The sequence below is a fragment of the Mirounga leonina genome, unplaced genomic scaffold, assembly GCF_011800145.1.
Source record: "Mirounga leonina isolate KUSES-001 unplaced genomic scaffold, KU_Mleo_1.0 Mir_101664, whole genome shotgun sequence".
In the NCBI taxonomy this organism is placed as follows: domain Eukaryota; kingdom Metazoa; phylum Chordata; class Mammalia; order Carnivora; family Phocidae; genus Mirounga; species Mirounga leonina.
Window position 1 is genome coordinate 1,622,158 of NW_023270175.1, and position 23,606 is coordinate 1,645,763.

The 23,606-nt window shown below is 44.8% G+C and overlaps 1 protein-coding gene across 2 annotated transcripts; it reads left to right on the plus strand.

Moving 5' to 3' along the window:
* The first annotated feature begins 1,060 nt into the window (after positions 1–1,060).
* On the plus strand, positions 1,061–19,993 carry VSIG1 (V-set and immunoglobulin domain containing 1). 2 transcript variants are annotated; one of them, XM_035006916.1, is made up of 7 exons: positions 1,061–1,446; positions 4,880–4,987; positions 10,487–10,685; positions 15,481–15,636; positions 16,044–16,163; positions 19,073–19,226; positions 19,675–19,993. In XM_035006916.1, the coding sequence occupies exons 1-7, from the start codon at positions 1,267–1,269 to the stop codon at positions 19,958–19,960; spliced, it is 1,203 nt and encodes a 400-aa protein (XP_034862807.1). In that variant the 5' UTR covers positions 1,061–1,266; the 3' UTR covers positions 19,961–19,993. The 2 variants fall into 2 exon arrangements, with proteins under 2 accessions (XP_034862807.1, XP_034862798.1); XM_035006907.1 differs by lacking the exon at positions 4,880–4,987.
* Positions 19,994–23,606: the final 3,613 nt, after the last annotated feature.

Below are 23,606 nucleotides of genomic sequence, written 5' to 3' on the forward strand. Positions count from 1 at the left end.
GCAAAACCAGTATGGTTTGCCTGAGACCTGGTTTTAAAACTGAAAGTTCCTCCAAAGAAGACATACAAATAGCCAACAGACGCATGAAAAAAATGCTCAACATCACTCATCATCAGGGAAATACAAATCAAAATCACAATGAGATACCACCTCACACCTGTCAGAATGGCTAAAATAACAACTCAGGAAACAATAGATGTTGGCAAGGATGCGGAGAAAGGGGAACCCTCCTACACTGTTGGTGGGAATGCAAACTGGTGCAGCCACTCTGGAAAACAGAAAGTTAAAAATAGAACCACCCTATAACCCAGCAATTTCACTACTAGGTATTTATCCAAAGGATACAAAAATACTGATTCTAAGGGGTACATGCACCCCAATGTTTATAGCAGCAATGTCCACAATAGCCAAATTATGGAGAGAGCCCAAATGTCCATCGACTGATGAATGGATAAATAAGAGTTAGTACACACACACACACACACACACACAGAGGAATATTACTCAGCCATCAAAAAGAATAAAATCTTGCCATTTGCAACAACATGGACGTAATTAGTCCATGTGCTAATGTGTCAGTCAGAGAAAGACAAATCCCATATGATTTCACTCCTATGTGGAATTTAAGGAACATAGGGGAAGGGAAGGAAAATAAAAAAGATAAAAACAGAGAGGGAGGCAAACCATAAGAGACTCTTAACAACAGAGAACAAACTGAGGGTTGCTGGAGGGGAGGTGGGTGGTGGGATGGGTTAAACGGGTGACGGGCATTAAGGAGGGCACTTGCTGGGATGAGCTCCGGGTATTGTATGTAAGTGCTGAATCACTGAATTCTACTCCTGAAACCAATACTACACTATATGTTAACTAACTTCAATTTAAATAAAAACTTGGAAGAAAAAAACCCTGAAAGTTCCACATCCAAGAAATGTGTTAGTCCTGGGCAACCTGGATTAGTTTTTCCCCATATTCATAGACCTTTAGGTCCCTGGACAACATTTTAAGAACCTCTGTTTAAGGCCATCCTTATACAGAAGAACTAGCAGTTCGGTGTTATTACCTCACCATCACATAGGATTTGAGTTTCATTACATTGTAATTTGTTAGAAACTCCCCTACCCCCACGCCAATTGCTGGGTCAGCTTTCCTGTACAGTTCATTCTACCTCCTCCTCCTCACCTTGGATACCTCAAACAAGATGTCATTGAAAGTGCTTTGTAATGAAAGAGTGTCCTCAGAATGTGAGAGTGTACCATTTTCTTTTTGATGATTATTTTTTCAGGTCAAGTTAATATGGTGCAGGTGACCATCCCAAACAGTGTTGTGAATGTGACTGTTGGATCCGATGTTACACTTGTCTGCACCTACACCAGCACTGTGGCCTCCCGGGACAAGCTCTCGATCCAGTGGTCATTCTTTCACAAGAAGGACTTACCGCCAGCTTCTGTAAGGACTTTTTACCTCAACTATTCCCCTGTGGTAGTTCTGACATAAACTGTTGAGGTCGTGTGTGAAGGAGTGGTAAACCAGTGATAGCAGTGGCAGAATCTCAGGTACAAAGAGTCTGAAGATAGTTGTTTAGGGAAGACCATCATGTATGTGATGTGGCCTTTGTCCTCTCTTCATATTCAGGTATAGCCTGTTATCTCAAATCTGAGTAGGTCAGCAGCTGGTGTATCGTGTTTTCTAGAGTAGACAGGAATGGTCCTTCTCCTAGGTGAAATAAGCAGTAGTTCTGAGAAGGCTCCTCCTCCCCCCAAATAATCTCCCTATTATTTCCAGAAGACCCCAGTTCAAATACACGTCCTACTTGATCTGCTGATCTCTGTCAAATGTAGTATCTGGGATCTGCCCCTCAAGTGAGCTAGCTCATTGTGCTAGATGAATCCTGATGGAATGAGACTCCCAGATGGGTGGAGAAGGGCCAAGGTAGTGATGAACCCTGAGTAATCAAGGGCAACAAGAAGCTAGAGGGTAGAGGATAGGGCAAATAGGCTGGGGTTAGGGGTCAGAGGTTGCTAGAAGAAAGTGGGTGAAAGTCAAAGGAAAATGTTCTAACTGTAAGCTTGTCTATTTTCAGGTTTTCTTCATGGGGCCTTAAGGGTAATTCCTTTTTAAATTAGCCCAGAGACGAAAATTATATACTCAAAGTTGTGTGTGTGTGTGTGTGTGTGTGTGTGTGTGTGTGTGTGAGAGAGAGAGAGAGAGAGAGAGAATGCATGCAGAAGTCTGCATGAGTGTGCAACATGTCTGCCAACACATATCCCTTAAGGGAAGAGGCCTATAGCTTTCATCAGATTTTCAAAAAGATATATGATCCAAAACAAGGAGTTCAGAGAAGAAACAAATCAGTATGGCTTGGAATAGTTGGATGGAGTTGAATTGGGGTTTTGATTAGTAGAAAAATGGAGAGCGAGCTGAGTGGACTAGAGGAGAATGAAGGACAGAGGTAGAGAAGGAGGAGGCTGCTAGCTTGGAGGAGCCACACCTTGGCCAGTGGGGCTTCAGCCATCTCTGGTCCTTTGGAGGTGCTAGATCCTCTCTTTACCAGAGGTCCCGAACACTTTTGTAGCAGGAAACACTGTTCAAGAGGTGATTTCATTAATGCCACCCTCTAGTCAGTGTTCACCATTTTTGCTTAGCACTGGTTACCTCAGACATGCATCTGAATCACTCTTCAAAACATGGTGGAATGCTAACGCTCTTCTATATATCTCATGGGGAACCAGCTGACATGCTGCATGTGAAAAGGCTTGGGAAAAATTTAAAGGCCTGTAAGTTTTCTCCCTTGTAAACACCTTTATCATCTTCAGCAGCAGCAGCAACAACAACAACAACAGTGATTTTACCTCTTTTTGTCACCCCGATGCCCTGACCCAAGACCTCACATATTGCAATCAACTGAGAAATCATCCCTTTGCAGGTTGCTCTCTTGTATTGTGGATGGCAATAATCACATGAACTTTCTTCCTTTTTAAAATTCAGTTTCCTGAATAGTCTTTTCAATGCATTCTTTATCTGTAGGCCTGAAGTCCTTCCCATTTAGCCAGTAGGGGCTGAAATTAGAGAAGCCTTGCCAATATATTTTGAATTATTTGTATGTGTGGTACTCAAATCCAGATGTCCTCGACTGCCTGGAAGTGAGGCCAGGCCAACCTGCGTTCAAAAATACAAGTTGTTCTTTATGCCTCCTCTGACACTGGAATTTACAAGGCCATCTCTTGGTTGAACCAAGTAGTTCTGAGTTGGGAGATGCAGGGCAGAAGGATCTTGTGACCAGCAATGGGTTTTTTCTAAACCTGGAGATGCACAGAAGGTGTAGGTGATCGAACGAGGTGTGGCTTGACCTCAGGACATCTGTTAGAGGCACTTTGGAAAGAAACTTTAGTAACAAGTATGTATGTACTGAGTAGCTTATTACTTGACATTTGCCTCATTCTTCAAAATGTCAGGTACAGGCAAGGCAAGTAGTTTAAGGTATCTAGGCTTTTGAGATGTCCAAATCAAAGGAGCTCCTCTGCACTGAGCCACTGATTCAGTGACAACATTCTTCTTGATCTTAAAATATTTTAGATATTTCTCTGATGCATGAGACCTTTGTTATGCCTGTGCCTTAGCTGCATAGGAGACAGGGTGGGTGGGGGATGGTCTAGCTCTGGGCTTAGAGACAGTGAAAACCACCTCCAAAAAGTCAAGCTTCCTCTTCTTTCTCTTCTTCCATCTTGTTTTAGCTTGCCCCAGCAAGGTCCCCATTTCAACCGTCCTTAGGTCTCTACCTCCAAAGAACTGGAGGCTCTCACCTTTTTCCCCATACCCTGCAGGCATGTGCTTCTCTCTGCTTTTCCAGATGAGCAGTTTAGGAGCACCAGTGGAAACTTCCTGATGGCTATTGGTTCTACTCCTTGCTCTGCTACTTAGCTGCTGGCTGGATGACCTTAGACAAGTCAGCTGACCTTTCAGAGGGTCAGTTTTCCCATCTGTGTAATGGGGCTACTTACCTACCTCATAGGTTTACTGTGAAGATTAAATGAGATGATGCTTGTAAAGCACTGGGAAGTCTTCCACATAGTAGCCATTCAACGAATGTGAGCTATTATTAGTAGTATCATTACTTACAAAATGGTGATTTTGTAAAATCCCTAGCCCATCCAGACCCCCTGCATCATGGGCGCTAGGGATCCGGCCCAACAAAGATATTTAGTATAGGGGCGCCTGGGTGGCTCAGTTGGTTAAGCAACTGCCTTCAGCTCAGGTCATGATCCCAGAGTCCTGGGATCGAGTCCCACATCGGGCTCCCTGCTCTGCGGGGAGCCTGCTTCTCCCTCTCCCACTCCCCCTGCTTGTGTTCCCTCTCTCGCTGTGTCTCTCTCTGTCAAATAAATAAAAAATCTTTAAAAAAAAAAAAGATATTTAGTATAGCTCAACAGCTGGGACAGAGCTCTTGGGGGAGTCCTGGCTCAGGATTAGTTTCCTGCTTCACTGCCTGCCAGGTTCCCGTGGCTGAAGGGAGGGGTTAGCCTTCTCTGCCTGCTCCTCTCCCTGAACAGAGTCCACTCAACAAAGAAGTTGTAGACATCTTCAGTTGAGATGGTATTTTTCAAAATGGGATTTGGCCTCTATTTCGAATTTGTTTCTTCTTTGAGTACTTCCATGCATTCAGTATTCTGTAGAGCATGTTGTATGCTAATCTAGGGATGGCTGGTGAACATTTTGGGGATGATAAAAAGAGACTGCTGTGCTATTAGACAATTCTCTGATTTATGGGAGTAAGACGTTGCCAGACTGATCACTGAGTGATTCACTTCAACTCCTGGGTTGATGTGGCAATATATCATGTAGCATTCAGCTCTCAGACCCACCCATTTCTGCTCAAACGCAGCACAGCCCGTGCCTCAATACTGAGGGTATGGAGGAAAAGGCAGTCAGTCAGTGTCTAAATATGGCGCATGCAAGAGACGCTCGGGGAAGATGTAGCTGGACCTCTCAGGTAAGAACACCAATTGGTGTACTACTGGACCCCTTCATTGTTTGGAATATCTAGGGCAATGGCACCAGCCTTTAGGAGTGGGATGGGATGGTCCAGATCAGCACAGGCTCCTGGCAAAACTGGGACAGTCTTGAGTCTGCCTTCTCACACCCATGTCTGGACTTCTTTTCAGCCTCCTCCAAAAGGCTCAGGGACTTATTGCTGCCTCGAGCAGGGCAGGGGCCCGCTCTTGCCATAGGCTCGCATTCTTCTCCTACCCCCAAATCATTGTGTTAAAGGAGCAGTTGACTCCAAGGCATAGTGGTTCTCCATACCCAGGGGAGGGTGTTACCACTTACTGACTATCCCCTCCAAGGGGTTCCTTTGGTGAATGGGGACTACAGAAGTATTCCATAAGTCTTCTGACCAGGAGGGCCAGGACATTTATTAGCACGGTCCTCCTCTTAGAGAAGCCCTCCTCTCAGAAGATAGGAACAGTTTCAGATGATCAGTCCCTCAGCAGAGACTTTCAGCTGAAGACTCTAGGCCCTGGAACAGGCAGGCTAGCATGGAAGTTTTGGGTAGTTTGGTGCCCCTCTGATCACACCAATTTTCTCCTCTTCCACCCAGCCAGTAACTGGTAAAACTAAAGAGACCTCACCTGCCCATGAACAGAACAGGCATTGATCCTACTTAGCATGGGTCTCGCAGACAATACTTAGAACATCCTTAGTGGATGAAACCTGTTGCCATTTTCATCTCTCCAGCATACATTTAATGTGGACAACTCCCTTCTAGAACCTAGTGTCTTCGTATTCTCTGGCTGTTCAAATTCTCCCCACCTGGACTGTCCTCTTCAGATAGCATTATATCAAATGCTTCCCAAATGTTGGCAGGGTGGGGGTGTACCATCTCTTCACATGCATTTGAAAATGAGGGGGGTGTTGGTGTAATGGTTATAAATGAGAGTCACTGCTGGCAGTTAGTAGGTGGGAGCTAGAGGTGCTAGATGTCTTGCAATATGCAGGCTAAGCCCACAGGAGAAAGAACGGTCTGCCCAAAATACCAGTGTCACTCCCATTGAGAAACAGTCCACATTCTTCCCTTCCCACCACCCCCTCCAATCAAAATTTATCTGTTCTGTATCCCATGGCCTCAGGTGTATATTCTTGCTAAACCTGATCAATCAATCTAACGCTGAGGTGCTAGGGACTGGTGATACTAATTTATTTTGTTCTCTTCCAAAGAAAATCCTCTAAGTGTAGACTTGTTCCATGCCTTCACCCCAAAGAAGCAGTTCAAATGGTGGGGACCTCAGGCAAATGGCAGCCTGGGAAGGGAGTGGTTTGAAGGCAGGGATGTCTATCTTTTGGTGTTCTTTCCCTTCCATGTGCAATCTCAACCCCCCACCCCCACCCCAAGAACAGTCCAGAAAAAGTGCGGGGCTTGAGACCATTGCCACTGCCCCCTCCTCCCCTCCCACAGCCAGCCCCTTTATGAGTAGTGCAGGAAAACGAGAAGCTGAAGGGAAAGAATGGGTGCTTTACTGTGGGTTTCCACACCCTCCACATTTCCAAAAGGAACCCACAAAAGCAGCTCTGGAGGCTAAATGCATTTATTAATTCCAACTCAGACTCAAACAGAAAGCAGACTGAATTCTTTCAACCCTCCTTGTTTATATTCCAGCCTCTGGTTAGAGAACTGTGTCACAAAGCTGAGGGGGAAAAAAATCTTTTTGGACAAATCTGGCTCCCAGCTGCATGGCCTCATGTGAATAGGAACTTGGCATCATAGGAGGGGAGAGGCTGTTGTCGCAGCTGGCAACCATTGAAGGCATCAGGTGGCAGGCCCACTCGGCATGGGCAGTGCCATGCCAATGAATAGTAGCAATCGGCAGGAAAAGGGTTGGGAAAGATTACCTAGGAATCACCCCCCCGCCCAAAGCAGCACTAGGAGTGCTATTTTCGTGTATTCGGAGAGAATCAGGAGGTCTGAATTCCAGGTCTGGTTATAAATTGTGTGACCTTGGACAAATCACTTCCTCTATTGGGGCCTCAGTGTCCTTTTCTATTATTGAAGGGGATGAATTGGAGGTTGCAAACTGGCGGCCTCTGGGCCTGATTTGACCAGTGGATTCGTGTTGGTTGACCAGCCCAGTATTTTGTTTGTTTGTTTCCACAGTTTGGAAGCCTTGTTGTATTGGCTCTCTGGTTCACCATGGTCCCCGCTGTCCTTGTGATCTTACCACCATCCACCAGCCCCTCCCAGCTATTTCCCATATTTCTAATATCCATCTGGCTCCTGAAGAGTCGTCAACCTTAGAAACCATGAATGAAGTGATCTCAAAGGGGGTCTTATAACAATGTGTCATTATGACTACGTATCAGCCTCTAACATCATGGAGGAGCAGAGGGTACCTGGGGGGGGGGGCGGGGAGTAGGGCAGCCACGAAGGGCAAGTGGGCAACAAATTAACAAGTACCACTTAAGGGAACACTTGAATGGATTTTTCTTTAAGCAGATTTGCCACCCTGTCCCCCCACCCCAAAGGATGTGTGGCCCGTGGAACATCCATGGCTTTTCCTGGACCTCATTTGCTTTGATCTCTCAATTGACAATATACTTTCTTTGAAAAGGTACAAGTCCCACAGGATCATGGGCTGAGTCTTGGCCATTGTTCAGCTTTGATTTTTCAAAGAGTTATTCTTTTGTGGAAAATGGCACCACGTTTCAGTACTTCCTGTGTGATTAGATAAGCAGTTTCAGGAAAACATTTCTATTTTTTTTTTTCTTTACAAGGACAGTGTGACAGCTTGGACTTCCCCTAACAGAAAGTCCCTCCATCTGTGTGTTTGGCCACTGGCTAGCCCTGGGGACTTTCCTTCTCAGGCCTAGGCCTTTCCCTTTTAGGTGTCCATTGCTATCCCTCTTTAGCTCCATTCCTATCCCTGACACCCTTCAGTATTATTTGTGAGAGGGCAAGATATATGGGGGGACGGTGTGAGGAGTGAGGGTAGAAGGGATGGGAAGGGTCCTTTTTAGAGGGAAGTTACAAGTTCAGAGCCTCATAACTTATCTGCTCATTTCACCTGGATTCATGACCAAAGGTGAGACTTTTACAGTGGCTTCTTTGCATGTTCTAGTCCTGGCCTAAAACACACACTCTCTTGGTTCCCTGCTCTGGGCAGAAACAAGGTCTTTTCTCCCAGACCCTCTGGCACTCACTGTGGGCCGTAGGCAGGACTGATGTATCTCATTGTGATGTCGCCGAGCCTCAGCATAAAACAGGCTGACTTATCCCCAGTCTTCCTGGGAGCAGGGGAAGCAGCCAGATGTCTACATTGTAAAAGGGCTTCCTGGATGGCCTGCAGGCTGTGTTCCAGGTAAGAGTACACAGGGCCTCAAATTGTTGATTAGCAAGTAAATAAGCCCCACGCTGGCTAGTGAAATGGAAAGCCCAATAGCTTGGGTGTCAACTCAGAGGGAGGCAATAGACCTCTGACCAGCTGAACCTCCTCCTGGACCCCTTGAATACCTTCAGTTAACATTGGCTTTCCAGTTTATAAGTCCAACAAGACCCCTTTGGGGCAAATGTTGGTGATTTCAGTAGGTGTGAATGGACAAATTGAATTATAAATGGCTCATTTGGGGCAGGAAAGAAAGCTAGTTGATGTTAGACAACCGAAGAAGAGAGACAAGTCTTTTCTCCTTAAATATGGTCTTTGAATTTTCCCTCAGAATCTACCTTTCTGCTTTCGTTTAAAACTATATTGGCTTTCGATTTGAAGGAGAATATTTCTGAATTTATCTTGATCATATCTTTTGGTTTGTTAATTGCCTTTCCTCTCTCATTATCCTATTAAGGTAAAGAACACCGGACAAGGAGTTAGAAGAACCAGGTTCTAGACCTTTCCTCACTTAACTTTGTGTGTGTGTGTCTTTTTTTTTTTTTTTAACCTCTCTGGGCTTCAGCTTCCACTAGAAAGTAAGGGGAGTGAATTAAATGAATAAGGCCCTTTTAGTAGATTTTATGAAAACATTAATTAGTTCCACTGGACTAGGGTGATACCAGTTTATTAAAAAATAAACCATCACTTGAATGACACACATTTATATGAAACTAACAAAGTGTGTAGGATGTGTGTGTATGATGAAGAAACCTCAGGGATCACCTGGTCCAGTGATTTCCAAGCTTCAGTCCTTTATGTCTCATCTTTATGATTTTTGTCATAATTGTGTGTCACCAGCAGTATTATTTAATGTCATTTTCTATAGTGACTTGGTTTTAAAAAATTTTTTAAAAATCTACCTTAGTGTCACCCTAAGCAATAATATCCATGAAGTCACAGATACAATATGCAAGATATGTGTCTTTCTAGTAAGTTTTCATTTATGTACCACCTAAAATCAGCTTATGTGCCTATACCTGGGGAATACATCTCAATTTGGAGGTCATTGCTCTGGCTCCTCATTGAGATGTGGAAACGAAAAGTTGGAGAGTTTAAATCACATTGTTTCTCACCACAAAGCAGGTCGCCATGGAGGCATGACTGGCGGCCCCACCTTCCCTATGTCACAGTCAGAGGCAGAGCTGTGGCTAAAACCCAGGTCATCTGACTCCTAGACCAGGCCTCTTTCCACCTCACCATGCTGCTCCCACAGTTGCCATTATGATCTAACTATTCATGATCTTTACTAGAGATGGGACTAGAACCCAGATCTTCCTTGAGTGTGGTAAATCATAGTAATAATAAGTGAAGCCTGTGACTTTGGATGAGTCATTTAATCGTTCTGGATTTGAGGGCCCTTATTTGTCTAAATGAAAGAATAATTCCAGTTCTGCCCCCTGCCACATGGGGAGAAAGTGAGGAGCCGCCACTGACGAAGCATTTCCTAGGCCACTATGAGGGGATGGGACCAAAGGATTTCTCAAGGGCCTCTCTGCTCTGAAATGTGACTCTTCTAACAAACAGGATAAACCCAAGTTTGCTTATCCAGAGGAGTAGGTGTGTATGAAAGGAGTACGAATATTCTAACTCTTAGGGAAACTGAATAGTCCCGTAGTCCCACTTAGTAAATTAAAAAAAAAAAAAAGTTTATAAAGTGGGGTTAAAAATGATGGTTTTGGCTTTCCCACAGGCATTTGTGTTTTATACAGTGAGTTGCCTCCAGGTAGACTCCTCAGGTGAGCATCTTGATCTAGCCTAAGCTTAGCAGTTGAACCCTGTCAGCTCCAGCTGTTTATCATCTCTAAGATCGGCACACGTCCCTGCTCTGATGACATCACAGAAGGGCTGTGAGCTCACATGAGGAGGTGGTTGTGCACAGCTGTGAGAAAGCTAAAGCACCCCACTGAATTGAGACCCCCCCCTTTGCCATGGGATCTGTTCTGTGAGGGAGGGGGTGGGTAGGAATGTTGCCTCTTGCCAACAAAGGTAATGTCGGATGGAGGGTGCTTCCGGTAGCTTACCTTAGCCCTGGACACTCTCCAGTTCTCATTTCTGCCATTTTTCTGTCCTAGATTTACTATTCTGAAGGTGGACAAGCTGTAGCCATCGGGCAATTTAAAGATCGAATTGTAGGGTCCAACGATCCAGATAACGCATCTATCACCATTTTGCATATGCAACCAGCAGATAGTGGTGTCTACATCTGTGATGTTAACAACCCCCCTGACTTTGTCGGAAAAAATCAAGGCATCCTCCAAGTCAATGTGTTAGGTATGGGCAATTTTTTCTGTTTTTTTTGTTTGTTTTTTTTTTCTCTTCTTGGAACAACTTAGGACCTTCAATGAGCCAGGACAGTGAGTTATGGTGCTAATTAAGTCCCAGGGGATAAATATCCTCCCTGCTCCTTTTCTTGTTGGGGAAATAGAGACACACCACCAACCCAACCCTTAGAGTAACACTGAGAAATCACTCACAAAACATGTTGAAACAATTGCCAAACTAAAAGTGCTGCCAAAATGACAGCAGATGACCCAACCCCCGGGGATCCATGTCTCTGAAGGGTGGAATGAGGACAGATGGGACGACATACCATCCCCACTAAATGATCACTAGCAACTGGAGGGAACCTCTGATTAGAGCCAGTCCTACCTGGGGGAGATAACTGTCTATTTATGATCTCTCCTAAGCCAGCCACAATTCCCACCATGAAATCATTCTTTTGAGTAAAGGCAGGAGGGTCCCTTTTAAAAACATTAGCACTATCTGGAAAAAGGACCACAGGTTAAGCCAGAGTTGAGAATATGGGCACAGATATTCATTATGTGACATTCGGCAAGTCATATCTGATTTTCAAATGCACCTGGAGTGGTTCATTTATACAGTATTTACTGAGTGCTTCCTATTTTGTGCCAGGAGCCATGAAGTTTACAATGATGGAGGCATGGTTTCTGCTCTTGGAGAGTTCACAGTTTTGGGGGATGTCTAGCGCTCCTTCCAATCTCTGAGAGGACAATGGGAGCTTTGCTCCTGTCTGGAGGCCTAGCAAGGTCTTGTCTGCAGGCCTTCAGAAGTACTGAAGGGAGAGAGGAAAGAGTTATCAACCCTCACCAATTAACCAGTTGAGCTGAGGGCTCTCCCATTTCTAAGTGATCCCAAATGGAGCTGATCTAAGTCATTGTTCCTTTCAAGCTGTGTACATCCATCACAGGAAAGGAGGAACTAGATCAAACCAGTGACTTGAAAATTGACTGGCTTGGAAAAGCAGCAATTAGTAAAAGGTGCACACCTAGGAGAACCATCCAGAGTTGTCTGAGCTTGCCTCCCAGGTGACGCCCCAGATGAGGTTTGGTAGTTAACCTCATCTGGAAGGGAGGGAAAGGTAATCAGGAGCTGAGTTTTAAGAGTGGGGTAGCTCAATCGTGCCTTTATTTTGCTGAGCCCCATGCTAGGTATTGGGGTACAGGGAGAAGACAAGAGAATTACACACAAACCCTCTCCTGGGAGAGTTGATGTTCCAATTTGGAAGACTGGTCATTTACCTGGGAACTAAACAGTGAAGCACAGATGCTCGGAGTCCAAAGGCTTAGGTTCTAGTTCGTACTTCGCTACTCAGTGGCCTCGGGCCTGTCAGTCCACTTTTCTCTGGCCATTTTGAGATGGAGTTGTAATTCCTGCCCTGTCTTCACAGGTTTGTTAGGAGGATCAAATGATAGACTGGAGATACCACATTAAAAGCATTTGAGGGATTAGTCCTCTCATGGTTTCCTGCTGCTCCCTGGCTCTGGGTTGTCCAAACCAAGCCTCTTTATCTCTGAGCTAAAGTTAGACAGGAAGGTTAATATTCTTAAGTTTAAAGCTCAGAGAATCCTAAGAAGTTGAGAGTCATTTCCTCTTCAAGTTGCTTTCCCATGAGTCTTTGGGTCCGTTGTTCCTGCAATGACTGTGTCATGACTTTTCCTTAAGCATCCAGGATCCAGGGAAGGTAAAAGGCAGAAGAATCTGTGGATTATCTTGTTTGGGAACTCTCAAGAATTCTGTTTTTGTTAGTTGGGGTAAGAACCAAGGTCTTGTACAGATACATGCTTTCTGGAAATCTTGAGACTGATAATTTTCTCAAAAAATTGCAGAGGCTGTTTGCAGTTCTCAAGTTCTATGGCCTATGAGTGTCTGTCCTGCTTGCCCTGACTGAGGGTTGGGGCATAGTGGGGGCAGGGGGGTAAGGGAGGCTAACTGTGGGGAGAGGTGTTGATATTTCCTTAGTGACCATGCTTCCTAGCAATGCATTGCCCAGAGACATTCCATGACACAGTGATGGACGTAGATCCCACTTCCTCATGCATAAATTCATTCAACGGATCCTGAACACACATCTGGTTACTGTGCCACACAACGGAGATGGAAAGATGTAAAAGATGGAGTTTCAGCCCTCTAAAAGTTTTGAGAATAGGGGCTGAGGTGGCAGGGCACGACTTAGGTAAAGGAAACAGCTATGAGCAAAGGCCCAGGTGGTTTGGATGACCGTTCATTTGAGAGGCTTCCATTAGGTATGACAGCCTTGGAAAATGCATCTCTGAAAAATACCCAGGTAGAAGTTTGAATAATTATTTTGTATGTGTTTGGAATGAGCATCATATTCCTTCTGCGATTTGGCACCTAAAAAGAAAATGATGAATATAGGGAAGGCTTGGGCAATGAAGCATTTTCATTTTCATTGATTTTTCTGCGGTGAGCCTCTCCCTCCCACCCCCATTCTGCTGAAAGCAATAATGCTAAATGGTAGATCAATGGCTTTGCCAGTAAAACATCAAAGTTCTACTGGGGTCGTTAGCTGGATGAAATGTCAGTTCAATCCTGATTCAGTAGTTGTAGAAAATATGTAGGTTTGGGACGTGGTTCAAAGTGATTCGCTAAGTGTTTTGTTAATAAAAAATAAAGGGAGGAAACTGTGTTCAGGAAAAAAAAGCCTATCTGGGGTTGATTCTGGGTTCTAGAAACACCCCCATTTAATTTTCTGTTCCAAATTCTGTAAAGGCCATCAAGTCATCATGGTTTTAAACAGGCCGTATCTAAATCTAGTGATGCTTGCAATGGACTTCCGGTTAAATAGCCTAGCTTAGGGGAAGCAAATCGAATGAGATGTCCCCATCTGAGAAAATCAATGGTAAGGAAAAGAGAATAAAGAGCTAAAGGGAAAAATACTTAATTTTTTTAAAAGATCTTATTTATTTAGTTGTCAGAGAGAGCACAAGCACGGGGAGCAGCAGGCAGAGGCAGAGGGAGAAGCAGGCTCCCCGCGGAGCAGGGAGCCCGATGCATGGTTCGATCCCAGGACCCTGGGATCATGACCTGAGCCGAAGGCAGACGCTTAACCGACTGAGCCGCCCAGGTGTCCTGAAAAATACTTATTTTAATTTAAAACCACCTGTTTAAAAGATAGGAATGGTGCAGGGTTTCAGAGAGTTGCCATCTCCATCTCCTCACTCCTGTGTACAGCGGGTTGGAGTCTGAGCCTGGAAGATTAACTTCAGTAGAAAACTATACAATGTGGCAGTAGAAATTAGTCCTGCCCATGGCCAAGAGCAATTCCATGTGTGAGGCACTACAGACAGCATTTTATTTATCTAAATTCAGTATGTTTGGATTAGTCAGAGGCCAGACGGTCTCTTGTTCACATTTATACAGATGAGTCCACTGAGGTTTGGGTGGGTGAGGGTACTTGCCTAAACACACCCAGAGTAAAGCCGCAGAGAGTGGTCTGTGTGGATCCAGCGCTGTGCTCTTCACTGCTGCCTCCAAAGGGTTTTATGCCTAAGTTAAGACAAGCAAGGTGAGGTGGTAAGTACTGAAATTCAGATTATTATCTCTATGTAACACGAGGCTTAGGACAAGCTGTGAGCAGTAAGACGAATGAGGAGATCCAGATCCTCGGTTTCCCACAGGACCCCTCCCACAGAGATGTTTCATAAACAGCTAAGACTCAGTATGTCCCCAAATAACGGTATCATTGCCCTTTTCTCCTCCTCCCTCCATCCCAGAAAACCTGCCCCTCCCCTGTTTATCTTGGGATAAGCCCAGCTGTCCAAGTCAGAAACCTGGGAGCCATCACCGCCTGTGCCCTCTTCCTCATGCCCCCTATTCGTTTGGCCAAGTCCCATCGATTCTACTTCCTTGAGACCTTTTGATTCTGCCTCCTCCTCTCCCTTGGTTCAGGCACCCCCAGAGTGCGAGCCAACCGTCTAAAGCATTAAAAATGACCACCATCCTTCCCCTACTTAAATTCCTTCCTTGGTCCTCCTTGCCATCTGTGTAAAATACCTGAACTACAAAGCCCTCCAAGCTGTAGCTTCTGCAGCTCTCTGGCCTCATCTCCCACTACTCCCCCCACGCCACTTCAGACATTACTTGGGCATTTCCGGTGCCTAGTGCTGTGCCAGGCACACAGAAGGGGTGAAAGATGAGTAAAGATTTCAGCAGTGCATAGCACACCCCTTCCAAAATGGGCTTCCCCGACCAGTGAGGGACGCAGGCCAATTCAGACCCTCCAGTAATTTTGGGTCACCCACCCCCAGAGATATAAATGCCCCAACGTGACTCCTGAAGGAAAGGAAAGATACAGCATTGATAAAACAAAGGTTGTAAAAAGAATAAATAACAACTTAATCTCAAAGTAGCTAAAGGTTCTATTTTTCCCTTAAAACTGGGCTTCAAATGTATAAACTGTGTCTTTAGTCATTTAGCGTTTGCTTCCATTTGGCTGTCTTAATAAAGGCGTATTTTAAGACACAATGCAGAAATTCATGGTCACGAATCTGGGGAGGGAGGCAGACGGAAGAGGAAGAGATGCCGCTAGAATCTTAATGGCCGGGTGCCTGGCAGGTCCTTGAACCTGAAGTGCTCTACTCCCACCTGGCGGTACAATCGGAAAACGGTCACAGGAAGTTCATAAAGCTTTCAAAACTGAGCGCCCAGCACGGTAGTCTACGAAATGACAGTAGGGAGTGGCGGCTGATTGTGACGGGTTTCAACTTCCCCCGCAGCATTTTTACTCTGTGTCATTGCCTTACAGTCAAACCGTCTAAGCCCTTTTGCAGCATCCAAGGAGTCCCAGAAACTGGCCATCCGATATCTCTTTCCTGCCTCTCTCTGCTTGGGACACCTTCCCCTGTGTACTACTGGTATAGACTCGAAGGTGGAGACATCATCCCAGTGAAAGAAAACTTCAGTAAGTCCAGCCCACTGCAGCCCCTGGCAAGGCCTGGTGTGTGTGGTTGGCTGACGGATGGCACGTGTGTGTGGCTGGCTGCTCGTCTTCAGAGCTCAATCTTCTGGGAAGGGGAGGGAAAAAGCAGATCTCCTAGCAAGGTGACTGTGGTCTGGTCTTACCCCCAACCTCTAGTAGTCAAGCCTGTTTCTGGCTCACCATAATAGAGGTGGTGGATTTGGAGGGAAGAGGCATGGTCCCAGGGGGACTACCTTTGGAAGAGTCCTGAGGGGTCTAGCGGGACCTTGGACAGCTCAAGAAAGGGAGGCCAATGTGAGGGAGTGGGTGGGCACGGAGTGATTCGGCTATGATGACATGATCTGTACCGTCCATAAGAGATTTCAAAGTCTATATCCTGTTTTTGACAGACCCAGCCACTGGGACTTTGGTTATTGGAAATCTGACCAGTTTTGAACAAGGTTATTACCAGTGCACGGCTAGCAACAACCTTGGCAACAGTTCCTGCGAAATTGATCTAACTTCTTCCCGTGAGTTGATCATCCCACTTTAACGCACTTTCTCCTTAAGTCAAGTATCCTGCGCCTGCCAACCAAGTGAATTAATTAGGATCCCTGCTTAGTCCTTCCTGCCTCTCTGGTGATTTTGGTGGTTTATTTATAGGTTGATATGCTGAATTATTATCATCCTAATATCTAAACGCCTACATGATAATATGTGCCATACACTGCCCCAAAGCATTTACAAAACTTTTGTTTATCCCTCACGAAATTTCTAAAAAGTAGGTATTACTATTTAATAAATAAAACAGCAGCCCCATGGATAGTAACAAGCTGGATTTTCTTTATGATGCTGTTGGTGAATCCAGGGGAAACCGGCAATCTATGTTGAACATGGAGCTCACAGACTTTCCAGTTCTTCTGCAATTTGTTAAGATCTGCCTCTAATAATAGTAGTAATAATAACACTTGTACCTACAACCACAGTAGCTAATATTTGTGGAGCACAAATTATGTGCCAGGCATGTGGCCAGGTGCGGTGAGCATTATCTCACTCAATCCTCCAACCACCCTGTCTAGGAGGCACAATATATTGTTAGCCTCATTTTGCTGAAAAGGAAACTGAAACTGAAGGAGATAAGTGACTTTCCCAAGGTTATCCAGGTAGTGACTAGCAGGGCCAGGATGCCTTATTTTTTATTTTTTCTAAAGATTTCATTTATTTGTCAGAGAGAGGGAGGGAGAGAGCACAAGCAGGGGGAGCGGCAGGCAGAGGGAGATGCAGGCTCCCCGCTGAGCTAGGAGCCCATTGTGGGGCTGAGCCCAAGGCAGATGCTTAACTGACGGAGCCACCCAGGCGCCCCTTGCCACACCTTTGAATGATCCCTTAATAACACTTAGGATCATGTCATCTATTCATTATTCCTAACTCACTTTGAATCTGTGACTAATACATACTGTATCCAGGTGGCCAGTTCCCTTGGACCATCGCTTTCCTAGGAAGCTAAGCTTTCTTCCTTTCACTTGTCCTGAATCAAACATTTTCCAATCCCAGGCTGCTTCTTCATTCACCTAATTTCTGTTCCAAGGTGAAGAGATGTCTTTTGGGTCTTCGTCTGTGGTCTCATTCTCCCCCTAGTCCCTTGATCATTTCTGCTGTCTCTTTCTGTATCTTCCCCAGTCCCATTTTGCCTTTCCAGTAGTTATACTGTACCTGTAGAGACTCAGGAGTTGTATTTGAGCCTTGCTTCCGCCCAAATACTCTTTTTAAATGATGCTGGCATTTGGTTGCCTGCTCGCCTGCCTGCCTGCCTCCCTCCCTCCCTTCCCGCCTGCTTCCCTGTCTCCCTCCTTCAAACCTTAATTTGATATCTACTATATGCCAGGAACTATCACAGATGATGCAGATACAGAGATTAATAAGGTCTATGTCTTACACTCAAGGAACTCACAGTTTAGCTAGAGGGACAAACAGTAAAATGTGTTAAATGCTAGAATAGCCATCTGTACAGGATCTCTAGGACCCTAAAGAAGAAACAATTAATTATGTTTATAAAGCCAGGGCCAGCTGTATTGACAAAGTGCTCTTTGAGCTGGATCTTGAAAGGATTTGCAAAGCCTGTTTATCTATAAAACAGGGATGAAGGTGAAAGGCAGCTGACGGATGATGACACTACAGCAGCAGGCTTAGGAGGGCAACCAGTCCATGCTGGGGGAGGAGGATGGAGGGTTCCAGAAGGGATGTCTCCAAGGGAAAAAATCATAAGAAACCAATAGATTATCTGATGCATTATCTGAGGAATATTCTACTATTGACATTGCTTAGAATTGCCAAATTTTTGGTTTTTTGATTTTAAGATTTTATTTATTTATTGACAGAGAGACACAGCGAGAGAGGGAACACAAGCAGGGGGAGTGGGAAAGGGAGAAGCAGGCTTCCCGCTGAGCAGGGAGCCCGACGTGGGGCTCGATCCCAGGACCCTGAGATCATGACCTGAGCCGAAGGCAGTTGCTTAACCAACTGAGCCATCCAGGCACCCCCAAAATTGGAAAGTTAAAACAAGCACAATAGAAACATGGGGGCAAATACCAGATGATTTAAAAAAAAAAAAAAAGAGTTAAGAGTGGTTGCCTCTAGAGAATGGGACACAAAGACGGGGAGGAGAGGGGACGGGGACTGCTGCGTCTTTGCTAGAAGTCTAGTAGACTTTCCAAATCGTGCACACAGATTCCTTTAATCATAAAAAGTTGAAAGAATGACCAGGCAACTCAACTAGCCTCTCATCTCAAAATATAAAATGTCCAGCCTTATTTGAAGGGAGGCAGGTGGGGATGGGCCCACCGGAACTCAGGCAAGGTCTCCCAGGGACAGCGGAAGGTCTGGTGCTCAGCTGGATCATTGCACATTCGCTGAGTTTTTCCAAAGACTGATCGAATAGACCAGATGCCTGTTTATGGAAATGGGCATATCCTTTTCCAGTGGCCAGAATGCCTGAGGCTCCTTGGTGAGCATGGCATCTGAGGGAGAGGTTTACAGGGACCTACTTCACCTATGCTCCACATAAGCCTAGTGAAATGTCCCTGCCTGTATCAGAAGTCCTTTCTCTGGTTACCAGATTGTAGCTCTGTGGGGTCTCTTTCATTGATCAAGCAGAGGCCCACTGAAGACTCATTTCCCTCAGGCCTGTTTTGAAAGTGAGCCCCGCGCCCCCCTCCCCCAAGTTGGCATATGTCTTCTTTATGTGTATCAGTGTAAATGGGTGAGCTCCACAGTTGAGCCAGGGTGAGTCCAACTGGCAAGAGTTCTAGGGGTTTCCAGCCTATACAAGTCATTTCCCCCACCATATGAGGGCTCCAGATATCCCACACTGGTGACAAATGCACACGTGTGGGGCAGACAGTATGTTCCACTTTACCAACCAGCTGCTTGTTTCTTCTAGATCCAGAAGTTGGAATCATTGTTGGGGCGCTGGTGGGTACCCTAGTGGGTGCTGCCATTATCATCTCTGTTGTGTGCTTCGCAAGGAGCAAGGCAAAGGCCAAGGCAAAGGGGAAGGAGAGGAAGAGAAATTCAAAAACCAGCACAGAACTCGAGTAAGATCTTACTTTGTTGTCTTTACTTGAACGCTGACATTTGTCGGGCGCAGCTCTATCCACCAGCTCTTCCTCAGCGCCCCCTTTAGACCAACATATCAGAGGTGTCTTTCCACTCCCCTCACTGCTTCTAGAAACGACGGGTGGCGGCAGCTACCAGCTCCTGACCACCATGTGCCAGGCTCTGCTCTAAGCTCTATGTCTCTCAACTCCTTTAACCAGCTTTGGGACCCTAGTTTTTCTCTCTCGGACTCTCATTCTCTGGTCGAGACCTAACCTCTCTGGTCAGGAGCGAAGACGAACGCATGGTGTGACAGTGAGTCAGAATCTCAGACATCACAGAGGTCCTGAACAGATTGGAACCTGTGGTCACTGAAGCTACAGAGCCTAGGGCTCCACGTGAAATGCTGAACCCTAACTCGTTCTTCCCTGGGCCTTCTTCCTGCAGACCAATGACAAAGATAAGCCAGAGTACAGAGCTCGAGGCAATGCCAGCCGAACACGTTCTCCAACTAGAAGCCACTCTGCCACCTTCTGGCCAAGAGAATGACCCCGATACCGTCCTGGGGCCAGATCACGAGCCTACCCCCGAGCCCGCCCCACAGCCTGTCCCGGTGCCTGAGCTCGAGCTGGAGCTGGAGCCCGAGCCCAAGCCCGAGCTGGAGTCTGAGCCCGAGCCCGGGATTGTAATGGAGCCCTTGTGTGACAGGGAAAAGGGAGTGAATAGGCCATAGGCTGCTAGCCTAAGTACAGCGTTCATCAGTAAGGAACCCATTACTGGCATTTGGAGTTGCCCTAATCAATCTCCCACCACGTCCCTCTCTTCTGACCTGCCCTCTTCTAACAAGGTGCTCCTGCCTCGATCCAAAATAAACAGGTCAAGATAAATGCACGGGTTCCTACGTCCTTACACTAACACGCAAGCATGACTAATGACAAAGCAAGTGATTCCTAATTCGGTTGAAAGCGTTTTACAGCAATATCTCCATTGTACTTTGGAAAATCTTATTTCTCTGTTTTCAGCTACTCTGTTACATTCCGCATGCACACATGACAAGGTGGCATTAATTGGATTCAATGTTACTCCTAAGATCAGTTGGTCAGGGCTTCCCTAATTCATTTTCACATTGGCCATGAAGACAAGAATTTGCCAGCATTCTCTCAGAGATTGGGGGGGGGAATCCCCAAAAATCCCAGAGAAGAATATGTAAAGGGTACATATTAAAATGGGTACCTATTTAAAATATTAAAATTAAAAGTATCATATTAGATTTCCCAAGGAACCACCCTGCCATAGGGTTTGCTTGAGCATAGCAAAATTCTTAAATGACCTAATTTTTAAATGCAAGATGATGTACAAGCAAACAATTCCAAATAACATGTTCCTTCGGTGACCACAAAATGTTGATATCATGGGTGATGTACAATTTAGCTTTTAATGAGATGTTATCACTATGTCTGATGCTGTCTACTTTAGAAGGGCCAGAATAGGTAAGTGTTCTAAATGAACACTTAAGATCTGTTTTAGATAATCTGAACTAATCATTTAATCTGTTTCACTGGTGAGATATTCCACATTAATACATACCATTCTTGTATAAATGCTAAATATTAACTAACATGCTAGAATGTTTTTCCCATTGATCATATTTTCCCCACATTCCACCTTGAAGAAATTTATAGGTAGACTTTTTCATTTGTGTAATCAGATTTTAAATTGTATTTTGAGGCTCAATAAATACTCAATAAAATCGTATTTGAATGATCCTAAGGTAAATCTCTTATGAACATTATTGACATATACTTCACATACAATAAAGCACACCCATTTCAAGTGTACCATTTGATGAGTTTTGACAGACGTATATGCCTATGAAACCACCCGTTTAAATAGAGCATTTCCATCAATCCAAAGTGTTTCCTGTGCCCCTCTGGGCAATCCCACCATCACTCCGGCCCTAGGCAACCACTGATTTGCTTTCTGTCATTAGAGATTAGCTTTGCCTTTTCTTGACCTATGTCTAAATGTGATCATACAGTCTACTTGTTTTGTGTCTGACTCCAAGGTGAATCTTTTTTAAATGAAGTAATGACTCTAACTTATCACATCCCGATTTTCACGTAGGGGATTTTCTTAAGCTGCGAAGCCCTTTATATAGAGAACATACCTATACACTAATTGAGGTAGAGCCTTTATTGGTTTTAAGGCAGACTGAACTTAACATTTACACTTTAGGAGCCATGGAGAGAAATAACAAGTTTTACGTAGGTAATTTCTTTGATGTGTCGATTTTTTGCCAATTGTAGGGACTTTTTGGAGCATCTATAATTCCATTCACATTAAATACAATATTATGATACACATTGTCTGATGGGTCCAGTAAGCACAATGATGAAGGTTTTGAGAATGATCTAATGATGAAGGTTTTGAGAATGATCTAATATTTAAAGATTAAAAACTAAACACCAGCAGTGTAAAAATCTCAATCACCAGAACACCAAAGTAGCTGGAATTCACTTTTCTCTTCCACTTTTATAATAGAGGCGGAACACAAGAAGAGAGACTAATATATAATACTCAATAGCTGTACCCCCAAATTTTTGATGGATCAGTGCTGAGCAGGAAGGAAGTCACTCTTGGTGATCTTACAGAACTCTGTCCTGATTAGCACTGTTCTGGTCAAAATACTGATGAATAGTTGGATTTAGTGGTTTTCAACTTTTTTTGAGGTCAAGGATCACCTTGAAAATCTGTTGAAAACTCTGGCCCCCTCTCCATAAGAAAAACACTTATATACACAAAGTGTCATGTACAGTTTTAGGTAAATTACAGACTCCCTGAATCCAAGATTAAGAACTAGTGACTTAGATAAAAATACAGAAGGGACACTTAACAAATGTGTGGATGCCTTCCTCCTGGGGAGAATGATTACTATGTTGTAGGACTCAAAATGATCTCAATAGCCTGGAAGCTAAGCCGAAATCAGACAGGAATGGAAGGGAAAGTCCAGATTTAAAAATATAGAGTACATGTTGCCCATGAAGAAACCTTAGCTGGGCAAGGCTGGGAAATAGGCGAGGTTAATCTGAAGTGGTATCTTCGGATCTCTCCTTTCAGTGCCCTTCCTGGCCATCTGGCGTCTTAGTTTCCAAACACCCAGGATTCTCATGCACCTACTAGCTCAGTGACCCACTCAGCTCTGCATCCCTCAGGCATAATTCATTGCTCAGGACCTACCTCTACCCTTGCAACCACTTTATTTATTTTTTACAGATTTTATCTATTTATTTGAGAGAGAGAATGCACGCGAGTGGGGGGGGGGGGGAAGGGGCAGAGGGAAAGAATCTTCAAGCAGACTCCCCACTGAGCACAGAGCCTGGATGTGGGGCTCAATGTCAGGACCCTGAGCTCATGACCTGAGCCGAAATCAAGAGTTGGACACTCAACGGACTGGGCCCTCCAGCCCCCCAACCTTGGCCCCATTTTAAAAAGCAGTTGTTGTGTGACCTGTTCTTGTCTAGTGACCATGATGTTTTAACATCCGGTGATGCCATTTGGATTGATAATGAGCGAGCTCTCTTTTGAGTATTTCACCTTTTGAAAGGGGACTCTTGAACACAGGGAATTCCTTAATCCAAAGAGTCTAAATGGTGGGATTTCAAGCACCGGAACAATCCCGAGGGGAGCTATTGCTGGGAAAAGGAGTCTTCTCACATCAAACCATGTGGGTTTTCAGCTACGCTACCTACTTGTAAGGCCACTCGGGGTGAGTGCGAGTTTCATCTCGGTCACCTCAGTCTTCTATTAGCATATCCATAATACACCATGTATTTGTTTGTGATAAATCCTGAGACCCTGTAAAATATGAAAGCGTAACAAAATTTTCACTGAAGTTTACTTGGGCAGAAAAGTGGGCTCATGTTAAAGAGCTTTCCAGCAAGGGAACCAAGCAAAGGTGGATCAGAAAATAAGTAATAGAAGAGATCATTACCCACACATTCTGATTGAACTTCAAATTATTTCAGCGTAATTCTCATTCAGAGAGGGTACTACCGGATTTATTTTGCCGTAGAGAGTTAAAATTTAAGTGGGTGGTCCCAATGAAATCCCAGGTTTCTTAACCATTCACTCTTCTCACTACCCAAAAAGATTTCCAGGAACTTCCCTCAGCTCTTTGTTTCTGTACTTAGCAACTGGGATATGCTAAAGTCAACAGAACAGCTTTTTGGCTGTAGGTATTTATTCTCCTCAAATTCATCTGTTTATTCCGTCATCCGTTGGGTATTAATGGATTGAACGGCTGCTATGAACCAGGTACTGTGGCCAGTGACACAATGATGAGCAGAATTAGAGCCACCTCTTGTCCCCGAGGAGTTTAC